The sequence below is a fragment of the Trifolium pratense genome, linkage group LG6 (genome assembly GCF_020283565.1).
Source record: "Trifolium pratense cultivar HEN17-A07 linkage group LG6, ARS_RC_1.1, whole genome shotgun sequence".
Lineage (NCBI taxonomy): Eukaryota > Viridiplantae > Streptophyta > Magnoliopsida > Fabales > Fabaceae > Trifolium > Trifolium pratense.
In genome coordinates, this window is record NC_060064.1 from 32,606,854 (window position 1) to 32,619,676 (window position 12,823).

At 34.9% G+C, this 12,823-nt stretch overlaps 2 protein-coding genes across 2 annotated transcripts; one reads left to right on the forward strand and one right to left on the reverse strand.

The window, feature by feature from the left end:
- Positions 1 to 220: 220 nt before the first annotated feature.
- LOC123892526 (pentatricopeptide repeat-containing protein At4g01570) lies at positions 221 to 3,769 on the forward strand. The gene has a single exon (XM_045942332.1). It carries the CDS (start codon positions 412 to 414, stop codon positions 2,785 to 2,787), a length of 2,376 nt encoding a protein of 791 aa, XP_045798288.1. The 5' UTR covers positions 221 to 411; the 3' UTR covers positions 2,788 to 3,769.
- A 335-nt stretch (positions 3,770 to 4,104) lies between these two features.
- Positions 4,105 to 12,568, reverse strand: LOC123888662 (AUGMIN subunit 5). Its single transcript, XM_045937775.1, has 10 exons — positions 11,843 to 12,568; positions 10,519 to 11,061; positions 9,846 to 9,987; positions 9,593 to 9,766; positions 8,005 to 8,214; positions 7,424 to 7,609; positions 6,271 to 6,430; positions 5,605 to 5,800; positions 5,296 to 5,428; positions 4,105 to 4,978 (listed from the first exon to the last, which is right to left on the reverse strand). Exons 1-10 carry the CDS (start codon positions 12,310 to 12,312, stop codon positions 4,847 to 4,849), a joined length of 2,346 nt encoding a protein of 781 aa, XP_045793731.1. The 5' UTR covers positions 12,313 to 12,568; the 3' UTR covers positions 4,105 to 4,846.
- Between the last annotated feature and the right edge of the window lie 255 nt (positions 12,569 to 12,823).

The window sequence follows — 12,823 nt, forward strand, 5'->3', positions numbered from 1 at the left end:
GCTTAACCATTAATATTTTTTTTTTGCTTTCACCACTAATTTAATCTGGTTCGAGGTCAGTTCTATCATCAAGTGATTTCAGCCCCTCTCAATTGTAGTCACACGATTTCCAACAATTTAACCTTTAATTTTAGTAAAATATTATAAATTCAATAAGCTACCTTTGCTATAAGCTAAAAACTACATTACCTTTCAAATTATTTGCTATAAGCTATTAGTTATTTCATCCATCTAAAATAATTAATTCTTGTCAAGAAATTTACAAAGGGTTCAGCTGATGAGTTAGCAAACACAGTGTTTAAACCAGGAGACGAGAACGAAGAAAGAGAAGAAGACAATGCCATCTTCAATCCCATGATAATGTAAAACAACAATTTCAAAACATCATAGTTACAAACCAACACAAAACCAATGAAAACATCATCAAATTCAACATGGAAACAAGTATCAGAATTACTCACAGTAGCATCCATAACCAAAACCCTCTCCAAAACCTCACAAACAACACCAACACCACCACAAACCCTAAATCAAATCCCAATCACACAAACCCTAATCCACAAAATCCTTTCAAATCCATCACTCCACATTTCCCACAAACTCAATTTCTTCAATTCCAATAACAACATTCATCATTCATCAACCACTTACTCTCTAATTTTCAACAATCTTTGTAACCCCAAAACCCCTCTTTCACTTGTTCATCATTATCTCCCTCAATTGCTTCATTCCATGAAACAAAACGGTATCGTTTTCGATTCGAATTCATTCAATAAAGTTCTTAACTTTCTTATCAAATTCTCTCATAATAATGGGAATAAGAATTTCCGTTTTGTTGTTGATATTTTGGATTATATTCAAACACAAAATCTTCAACCTATTGGTACTACACCTTTTATTTATAATTCTCTTTTAATTGCTTCTATAAAAAATAATCAAATTTCTCTTGCTTTATCAATTTTCAATAATCTTATGAAATTAGATGATGATTGTTCGGAATTTAATTCGGTTATTGTTGGTTCTTCGAATTACTTACTTTCGGTTCTTAGGAAAGCCCAGATGAAGGAAGAGTTTCAAAATGTGTTTAATACTTTGAGGGAATGGAAAAGTTTTAATTTTGATTCATGGGGTTATAATATTTGTATTCATGCGTTTGGTTCTTGGGGTGATTTGGTTACTTCAATGAAGCTTTTTAATGAGATGAAGGAGGATAAGAATTTGTTTGGACCTGATATGTGTACTTATAATTCGGTTTTATCGGTTCTTTGTAAGGTTGGGAAGATTAATGATGCACTTATTGTGTGGGATGAGCTTAAAGGGTGTGGTTATGAACCGGATGAGTTTACTTATACGATCCTTGTTCGGGGTTGTTGTAAGACTTGTAGAATGGATGAGGCGTTGAGGATTTTTAATGAGATGAAGGATAATGGGTTTCGTCCGGGTGTGCTTGTGTATAATTGTGTTTTGGATGGACTTTTTAAGGCTGCAAAGGTTAATGAAGCATGCCAGATGTTTGAGAAAATGGCTCAAGAAGGGGTGAAAACTTCTTGTTCGACTTATAATATTCTAATTCATGGACTTATTAAGAATGGGAGATCAGAAGCTGGTTATACACTTTTTTGTGATCTTAAAAAGAAAGGTCAGTTTGTCGATGGGATTAGTTACAGCATTGTTGTGCTGCAACTTTGTAAAGAGGGTCATTTGGAGGAGGCTTTGGAGTTGGTTGAGGAAATGGAAGCTAGAGGCTTTTCTGTTGACCTTGTTACGATAACATCTCTCTTGATTGGCATTCATAAACACGGTCGTTGGGATTGGACTGATAGGCTCATCAAGCATGTCAGGGAAGGGGATCTGTTGCCCAGTGTTCTCAAGTGGAAGGCTGGAATGGAAGCTTCTATCAATAACTTGCATTCCAAGGAAAAGGATTATTCACCAATGTTCCCTTCCAAAGGTGGTTTTAGTGAGATCATGAGTTTCATAACTCGTTCCCAGGATGATGATGATGAGGTGGAAACTTCCTCTGAACAAATCGACGAGTGGTCATCCTCTCCACACATGGATAAATTGGCCAAGCGTCTCGTAAAGTCAACTGGCAATGCTTCGCAACTGTTCACTCCCAACCGTGGACAGAGAGTTCAACAAAAAGGGCCTGATTCTTTTGATGTTAATATGGTGAATACTTTTCTGTCTATATTTTTGGCCAAGGGAAAGTTGAGTCTGGCTTGCAAATTGTTCGAGATTTTCACCGACGCAGGAGTAGATCCTGTCAGTTATACTTACAATTCTATCATGAGCTCATTCGTCAAAAAGGGCTATTTCAATGAGGCTTGGGCTATTCTGACTGAAATGGGGGAAAAGCTCTGCCCCACCGATATAGCGACGTATAATATGATAATTCAAGGTTTAGGAAAGATGGGAAGAGCAGATCTAGCCAGTGCTGTACTTGATGGCCTACTGAAGCAGGGTGGTTATCTCGACATAGTTATGTATAACACTCTCATTAATGCTTTAGGGAAGGCAGGCCGAATCGATGAGGTGAACAAGTTCTTTGAGCAAATGACAAGCAGCGGGATAAATCCTGATATTGTCACTTATAATACTTTGATTGAAATTCATAGCAAGGCTGGCCGAGTGAAGGATGCTTATAAATTCTTAAAAATGATGCTTGATGCTGGATGCACCCCTAACCATGTTACGGACACGACTTTAGATTATCTAGTAAAGGAAATTGATAAATTGAGATACCAAAAGGCAACAATTTTGAGCGAAAAAGGTGATCCTTCTTGATGGGGGATAAGATTCTAACTGTCTATGCAATTGGAATTTGTAGTATAGGAACTTTTTTTCATCTGCAAGGTATGGTCTGATCTTGTTAGCTGTTGCTACTGTGCAAAGGTCGTGCATATTGTTGCTGTGAAATTGCAGCGATAATAATTTGAGTTTCACAGATTCAATCGAACCTTTATAGTTTACATACCCTGCAACTTAGTTTCTATCTTTGGGTAGATAGGTCTATTGAGTGGTAAGTGCCCACAAATTGCTCCGGTAATAAGATATGGACTTATCGTACATGTGCTGTTTGCATATTCAGAGCAGTGCGTTAGAATCGGTTGAAAAATTGGGTAGTTCTAAAGGTTGAGGATTGGTTAAGAAGTTTGAGACATGAAAGGTTTTCTGGTTGGCAATATGTAAATCCGAATTCGGACTATGAGTATGAAGTGAATAATAATCATTTACTGCCAACGCCGCGGCTGCTGGGCTTTAGAATGTGTACTTTTTCATTTTGATTTATCAGGTGATGCTGGTTTTGAGTGACAGTTGCTATCATAGCTACTTGATGAATGATGATATAGTTTTGGTGTTGTGAATGCAGAACCCTGTTGTAAATTCGGCTTAACCAAAGTAACTTGTGCTTTGTGTTAGGCTTATTTTATTAATATAGTTTTGTCTTTTCAAAAACAAAAATACCTATAATAATAAGATTAATATAGAATTTGTGTCTTTAGTTATTTGGTTTTCTAAATCTTTTTTTTGTTTATATGGATTTCAAGGATGAGTTTAAGAGACTAAGTACTCAAGTCTCAGCGTAATAACATTGAAATATAGCTATTTGATTGACACAAATGATCATTAAGAAAGCAATTGTACCAAAATCCTTTGATTTGTTAGTGTTACTGTATCGTAGAAGTTCTCATTTATTTATACATGGATGTGGAAAGTAATATGGGATACTGTCACACAATTCATCTGTATTGTCAAAGAAGTATTTGCTATACACTGATCTCAGTCTCTTTTTTTTTGTTGGTTACACTGATCTCAGTTACACTGATCTCAGACTCTGAACATAGTTGTTGAAGTTTCTAATTTGTCTCTTTCTCAATAAATTCCTTATATTTATTTCACCACTTATAAAAAGGAATTAATAGCCTTTGAAGTTATCAAGTTTGCACCAACCAACTACATTCCTTGTAGCAGTAATGTGATTCTTGAAGAACTATGATATGATGTCAACTTGGCTCACGGTCTTCATATGAATGATACAACCATTTGCGGTTATATCACATAATTCACACTACCTAAAGTTTAGATATTGATGAACAATAATTAATGCCCAAATTTAGTGTTTTTCATTTTCTTTGTTATCTCGACTAAAACAGCTTCAAAGGTCCTACATTAAACTTGATATTTGACCTCTTTACATCATGGAGAAAATAGAGAATTCAACAAGATTGCTAAATTTGATTAGCAATATAAATTATGAACTCAGAACTCTTCTACAAAGAAATGTTTTGTTTGTAAAACTAGAAATTTCATATACCACGTAAATCATATAACAAGTACCATATAAGTCTACTTGTAACTAGACTTCTTCATGTTTTCTAAATGGTACTAATTGTGTACAACAGTTCAAACCAGAATGCAGTAAATGAAGTTGAATATGTCTTCAACTTCAACTATCTGGTACACAATAAATCAATTTACAGAGCTCTACAATCAGAGGAATCAAAACATTAATCACATGCAATTAGAAAGAGCATTCCAACTCACCACCTAAAACCTAAAATGGCTTATAATACACACCACACTTTTGAAGAGAGAGCGAATCTATAAAAAAATCAACAGGTAGAGGAGAGGTTTCTTTCTTGTTCTTGACAACTTGGTCTATCGATAAAGACAGCTGCTGTATATTCCATCCCAAAGTAACTGCTTGAAGTATCGGTTGGCTAATGCACAACACCTTGAGGCTAAAGAATATAGTCTTCAATGTTGATCACAAAGTGGGAAATGTTTAGACAATCTGGGACTTCCAAAAATTTAATTTACTGCAGGTGCTTTAAAATTATATTCACAATAGTAGCTCCTTATCATAAAATGCAAGAAGCTGCTTCACATGATTATGCCATGCAGCAACATTTTGCCCATCCACCGTCACCCAGTCAACAACGGTCGATGCTGGTTGCTCCCACCACTCATCAAGCTGGAGAAGTTACAATTTAAGAATAGAAATGGAAATCTTATTAGTTATAAGCAAAGACATAAGAATCCACCAACAGATTACATATCAAATTGAACAACTATGATGAAGTCTTTTATATAGCCATATATGTAAATAAAACATGCTTAGCAGAACTTGCATCTGAGCTAAACACACACACAGAAAGTGGTGATCTAAGTTTCAAAAGTGAGCTTAACGTGAAAAATATATAAACAAGTCATTCATTTGTGATTTGTTCACCCTTATTTTAAGGGATATCAATCTAATATCTAATAATAATAATAACAGGAGTAACTCACCAATCCCCTGACATATTTGCAATCTTCCAAACTCTGTTGAGCATTCAAAACACCAGTCTTGAGTTCAGGCAACCATTTTTCTGTGACAGCTTTTTCTTGTTCTGCAGCCAAATTTAAAGAAAAATTGGTCGTCCTGCATCATTATATCAAATGTCAAAAATGAAGAAAAAGCTTCCAACAAATTATTAGGGTATGAATCTGAACGAGATGGAAAGATATATTAACTACATCTTTTTCTCCTTGACATGCATAAACGAATTTAACCATGAATGCGGGTTGGATTCTGGGGGTGTTTGTATGCATATCTACCTTTCATATTCCTGCTGAACACAGTAGGCATGATTCAACAAGGCATGACCACTTTGAACAAGATCTCGTCTAATATGGACAAGATTAATAGCCTTTAATAAATCTTCCAACACACTAGCTTCTGAACCACGGAGTTTCAAACAAAACTCCAGGGACTCCAGTATGGATGCTAGACCAGCATCAGAACCCTCCAAGCCTGCCCATTAAAAAAATCATTTACTACATTATAAAAGATTTCAATACCACCAATATGCGTACCACCAATATTAAATACCTATGAAACCACATTTGCAAGTTAATGAAATCAATATGCAATAGTAATATAGATCTATAGATGTGAAAACATATACCATTTCTAATTTTTTTATAATTTTTGTGGAAGCTCTACACTATTTCACTACATCATTCGGAATAACGTAATATTGTCTATGAAGCCCAAATAATTCAAAATGGCAAAGTATTGATGTCCAACACTGATACTGATACATGTTTGATAATTCCTAATAGTACATACCCAAAAAGTATCCAATAATATTTTTAATTCTAAGAAAAAAAAATTAATAGATACTTCACGCTTGGATGAAAAAAAAATTAATAGATACTTCACGCTTGGATGAAAAAAAAATTCATAGCCTTTCAGTGCATGCAAAATGATAATATACTCACCAGCAGCATACTGAAGTGCAGCTGAAACACGACATATTGATGGAATTGCCGATGGATCCCGAGCACCAGCTTTTGCTGTCAAAATAGCCGCACTTATTTCTGCATTTGCAACTGCTTCCTGTCCAGATGATCCACCGGACCCGATGGCCTCAAGCAGTGCCTGTACCAGAATTTATGGTAAATTTAAGTTGAAGCACATCTTAATACATGAGATAGATTATTAAAATATTCAAAGCAAATGTCTCTTAAGCCATTTAAAGTCGACCTTTCTCAACAAAAAAAAAAGGATTCATTTGACTTGCTAAAAAAGGTGGGACTGACTAGATAGCACAGAGAAAATTCTTTTTTAGTTGATTTCAAAATTGATCATGAGGCAGCCAAACAAGGGATAAGGTATGAGAATGATCTAAAAATTTGTTACTCACTAAACTATGGACACAACTCCAAAGTAAAAAATACACCTATTTGCCTCTCCCTACCAACTCTCTCACTCGACTGCTTCTCTCTCATGCAACATCCCAACTCTCACAAACTTCGCAGCGATAACAATTTCAGGCCGCCATAGAGAAAGCTGACAGCGGTGCCAATGACCAAAGGCTGAAGCAAATTCATAGGAGTACAATCACCCTTTTCACCATCTCCCATCAGACACAACAAAATCAAAATGCAAATTCCAAATTAAACCTAAAAAAACTAATCAGGATTATTCCCTGAAAAACCTCTATAATTCCATTAGCAGCTCAAACTTGCCGAGCTTCACAAAGTCTCTTTCCCTAGGATAGGATTATATCTATAACTTCTAATTCTTTTTCAATTGAGTTTTCATTTCTTATTTGCAAAAATTAAGCTGCCTTCTTGCATTCTTGATTATTTTTTTCAACAATTAATTTTCCTCGTTGTATCTCGAGCTTTCTGATTCGAAGAATATCATTTCCATCCCTCAATTGTACTTTCCTTCTTTTAGTTTCATCTGAATAAATTTCTTCTATCAATACGATGATTATTAAACACTAGAGATCTAATCCGAGTAAAGTTTGACTACCACATAGTAGAAATAGAAGATCCAAAAGTAAGCAAGCTCATATCTTAAACCCCGAAAACCTAGTTCTAACATTTGTAAAAGTCAACAAGTGTCTGCTAAAGCATCATAAACCTGTGGTGAAGAAGGAAGCATGTAGAGGCTATTATCTGGACTCCGATAAAAGGCAGACACTTCTTTCTCAATAAGATCCTTTGCGCTATTTGAAGTCTCAACAACAGCAGAACATGCTGGAATTATAGTGGTTAAAGCATACTCCTTTGCAGTTGATGGTTGCTGACTCCAAAATGAAGCAGCATCCTGCAACATAAAAGAAAACAAAACAAAAAACAAAGAGCTGTTTATTAAAAAAAGAAATTGGAAAAGAAATACAAGAAAAATGCTTTGTTGGAATGACTTGCACAACATAAGGGAAATGAATACCATTAAAGCCCGGTAGAAACAATATATATAAACTTCCAACAAAAATCCATTGTCTCGGTAGCAATACATATATCAATAAACAAAATGCATCAACATGGCGACACAGCCAAATCTATTAATGGCTAATTTAAGTTTTTTTTTAATGATTGGCCAAGTTAAAACCAGTAAAATCATTAAATTGAAACAGTGTACCATTAATACCCAAGGATAAGCAGTAAGTACAACAGTCACATTCCACAAATAAAGAAAATAGTGAAATAATGGAACCTTACCGTATTTGCTTTAAGAAGTGCCGTGTATATAGATTCAAGTTCTGATCTACGAGCATCAAACTCCTCAATCTTTTTCCACTTTTTCTTAAGAGAATCTTCGGCTTCTTTCCTTTCGGCACATAACGTATTCAAGCGCTGTATTTCAGACATCAAGGTATTTAAACTTGCTTTTAAACCAGCAACTTCTCTTTCCTTTGCCCAAACATCTAGCTGAACACATGTAAGAAGTATAAGTTGTAAACTCCCACCACAAATTTTGATGTGAAAAATATTTCTAGCATTAATAATTGGATAGAACTGAATGGGATGAAAAGGCTCTTTCCTTTTTTCTTCCAACTCATAACAAAAAATCTTAATTCCTGAACAAAGTTGGAAAATAAGAAAGGGACCCTAAATAATTTAATTGAACTTATTACAAGCAAATATTCCTCCAAGATAGAAGAAGATAAAGTTATTTATTGATCCTACTTTAAATGGTTGATATAAAAAAAAGTATTTTCATAATTAAACATGTTTAGATTAGATGTGATAGTTTAGACATAACAAATCTTAGATGCACAAGTGTTCACAAATCCCTTAGTGTTGTAATTCAATTTTACTTGGAATATTCAATTTTACTCAGAATCTCACCACATGAACTACCTCAAAAAAAAAAAAAAACTTACGTTATTAACAACAAATTATCAATCAAGACAGATTGACATGCTACCACAGAATAATTAGATGTGAAGAGATGAACCAAAGATAATTTGCCAAAAAAACAAATTTTGTATACTTGTATCTGTCTCTTTGCCATAATGTCATATAATATAAGCAAATCAATCATGTACAACAAACATGTTAAACATTTACAGCGAAATTATATACATGTCCAAAGCCGTTTAAGACAGTGTCTGAATCTATAGAAAAAAATTGATGGGGATGCAATTAATTAAAGTGGCGCTATGGACAAACCCAAAATATGGAGGGTTTATGATAGGAAGCAGAAGACTAATAAGGTGGCTAAGAAGACTAATGAGGTGGCCATGTGAAGGAATATTCTCTTGGGTGGTATATAAGGGAAATTAGTAGGGGAGAGAGGGTATGATGGAATTAGATTCTGTTAGGCCAGAGAATAGATATTTCTGTGTGTTGGATGGAGCTTGGCTCTAGGAGTAGTTAGAGAGATCCTCTACAACTATTATCCTTCAATGATCAATAATACACGTGATTTCCATCAATTAATTCTGTTTCTTCTTTGATTTCCACCGTATTGTTGCTAAATTGCATTGCAGGGTCATTGGTCCTTACCAATGAAATATTACCACTCAAGATCAGAAACAAAATGTGTATCGATGTAAACATTAAGTCTTTATATAAGCTATCCCACCAAAACAATAATCATCCAAACTTACAGACTCAGTGTTTCTCTAAATCACCAGACAACAAGCACTTCTTCTCAACATAAATGCTGGTAATTTAACTATTAGTTACTTATTAGATGTTTTGTAGTGATAGAATCACGCACAAAAGGTGACTAGAGATTCATGAAAATATAGAGCTCACTTAAAAAGAACCTAATTCACCGTAAGTTTTGAGTGATTAATACCTGAAGTTGCCTAAGACTTCCAACATTCTGAGATGCATTTCCAATCCCAATTGAACGAGAAGTAACATCAGTGCCTCCATGCAGACGTTTCATAAGTTTTTCACTCAAGTCCCTTGCTTCTGCAGCATTGTTTAGTGCATCTTCAGTAGCCAAAAACTGCTGAACATGAGCTTTCTGTGAACAGAGACACAGTGTTGGTTCAATAACTCAACTCAAGACAATAAAACTATGCAGTCTAAGGATGAATGAAGACCTGTCTTTCAAGGAGCTGATTTTGACTTCCTCCTGGAGGCACATCAACCCCAAGTTTTCCATTTCCATAAAGTGGATACTGTAGAGGAGAGCTCCCATCAGAAGACGAAACATCCATAACTATGTTATTTTCATATTTGTACCTGATTGAAATATGGATGTTTGAATTATATGAATAGCATGATTAATATACTTGCTAATAAGATTAATCAAACAGAGAACTTATAAACTACATACATCTACATACATACTACTCCCGTCCCTCCGGTCCTTTTTATAGGAAACAAAACTCTAATTTATTAAGATTTAAGACCAAGGAAACATCTTGAAAATAAAATACTCGATTTCATTTAATACTCCTATAATTTAAAATTTATTCCATGAATGCCCCTATATTTATTACTCATAGTTACTCATAATTCCACCAACTTACTTTTAATATTCTCACTCCATAATAAACAAGGGCACAAATGACATTTTTCATTTAGTACATTTAAGAAAGGTCAGATGAACTTTAGCATTTTTTACATATACGTTTTTTGGGAAAGTTAAGTTATTATAGTAACAATAGTTGATGATTTCCACAAAAGGTTTAACCTTCACAATTATGGTCACAAAGGAACTAACAAGAGCATCAACAGAACATGAAAAAGAAACTACAAATATTTTGATACCTCAAGATCTCTGCATCAGCTCTAACATCAATTTTCTCAATTTCTCTGGAAATTAGACTTTTCAAGTGAGAAGTGTATGCGGTAATTGCCTGAAGCAATAGAGGAGGACTCTTTAGGCAATTCACAATAACTGTTCTAACCTCATCCGGAATTTGCCCATCAAAATCAAACCCCAACTTCGCTGCTTCTGCCTGAGGATTTGAAAGAACACCGTTTCCTTCATAAGCAGGAAAAGAACTCTGTATTTTTTCAACCATGTAAGCTACAAGAGCTTCACAAGCCTGTCTGATATTCTTTTCCCTTGTGGTTTCTATGACAATGACATCATCTGCAGATTTACTGCTCTTGACAGTAGAATAAACAGATTCCTTCTCATTTTTGGCACTAAAACTATTTACCATTTCAACGGAAGAATCCACACCTGATCTTTGAGCATCCCTCGCTTGATTTATATAGTAACAGAGACGTTTGTGATATTCAGCAAATATTCTTGAAGCTTCATCACATTGCCGATCATAGGCCTCCAACATCACTTGCTTATGCCTGCAGAATGGTAAAGAACTCATACACTTTAAGTACTGAACCATTCAATGCCAGAATCATCACAAGTTCATTATTTTCTCCACTCTCTTTCAAACATATCATTGATATCGATACAAAAGCACACATACTTTCTCATCAACAATGATATTTAATCTCATAAGCAGATTATTATTATTATACTAACAAGCAACAACGCAATATGCCTATGTCAACACTCAAGGTGATAATAACATTTGCAACATTGAAACAAATCCATTTCTAATTTCTACAACCAAATTAAGCAGAAATCCATTTCTAATTTTAACAAATCCATTTCTTTTTGTCCTCAACAAAGTTGGCATCTCTTATTCACTAATCACTATATAGCACCAACATTTCAGCTTGAAGTCATGATCAGTTTCCACAACCGACACGATCATGACACATGTAGTTACCCTCGGTCACTTTTATTTTCTTAAATTGTTACTAGTGTTAGTGTTGTCTCTGGTGTGTGTGTGTGTGTGTGTCAGTGTTTCGTAGCTTAATCAACTTTTAACCTAATGCAGAAGAACAGGGAAAATTCTTCAATCAAGTGCTAGTAAAGTGTAAATACAAACCCTACTGGGGAAACATTTGAAATTGAAATTACCATATAAATGCATTTTAATTATCACAATTTGAACTAGTGATTATACTACACTATAGTAATGAATTTTCACTAAACCTTCATTAGGATCCAAATCAAATAATAATCATCAAATTACAGAACTTCAAAAATTAGGTCAAAATTAGGAACAAAAACCTGTAATTTGCTCGTTCATCAAGCATCCTCTTCCTCTCCGCCTCCTCTCTCGAAACCTCGAGCATCCTCGCCTTCAAATCCTTCCTCTGTCTCCTCACAACATTCCTCAACCTCTCCACCTCCTTCGCCGCCAAATCCCTCTCCATCAACGCGGCCTCTCTCGTCTCCACCGAACCAGACCCCTCCCCAGCCATCATCTTCTCCTTCTTCCTCCCTACACCATCTCCATCACCATGAACAGTAATATTCCTTCGAACATTCCTCACCGTCTTCTCAGACTTAGCACGCGTGACGAGAAAATTCCAAACCGGAATCATGTTCCCACGACAAACCTTCCGGATCGATTCAACTGACGGCGAATGTGACTTCCCGGCGGCGGCGTACTGACCGAGTGGTCGGTATCCCATTTCCTTGTGAAGCCATTCGAGAATCGCTTCCGGCGATGCCGAAGAAGAAGATGCGGTTTGCATTATCGATTACGGTGATGGCATTGGACGAGTTGAGGTATAACTCGGTGACTCGTTCGAGTTGGTTATGGTTGGATCTGAGTCAAGCTGAAGATGCAGTTATTCACTTCACACACAGTCTCTGATCTGATTCTGTTTGTTGATGTCTTGTGTTTTGATTTTTGGCAAAAGTTGTTGAGTAGAGGGAAATTTGATGCTGGTGTTTCAAGTTTTAGGAATTTTGAAATGAAGATTTATAAATTTGTCAAAAAAAAATAATGAAGATTTATAAAAGTTTTATTATATTTTTTTTATAACTTTTTGTTTTTTTACACTTTATGTTTATTTTTAACAACATTTTATACATCAAATAACCAAAAAAAAAAGTAAAATATACATCATAAACATATAAACTAGAGTATTAAATATAGATTATATGTTGTACCAAAAAAATATATATATAGATTATTTATGTATAATCAGTCCGGTCATAATTCACATCAATTTTTTTTTTTAACAAAACAAATTTAATTCA

What these genes read in the sequence shown, in the direction of transcription:
- LOC123892526 (XM_045942332.1), top strand. Translation starts at nt 412, where the DNA reads ATGAAAACATCATCAAATTCAACATGGAAACAAGTATCAGAATTACTC.
- LOC123888662 (XM_045937775.1), bottom strand. Translation starts at nt 12,312, where the DNA reads ATGCAAACCGCATCTTCTTCTTCGGCATCGCCGGAAGCGATTCTCGAA. An exon ending in CACTTCTTAAAGCAAATACG is followed by an intron (nt 7,610 to 8,004) that starts GTAAGGTTCCAT and finishes TTTATGTTGCAG; the next exon opens with GATGCTGCTTCATTTTGGAG. An exon ending in TGCACTTCAGTATGCTGCTG is followed by an intron (nt 5,801 to 6,270) that starts GTGAGTATATTA and finishes TTTAATGGGCAG; the next exon opens with GCTTGGAGGGTTCTGATGCT.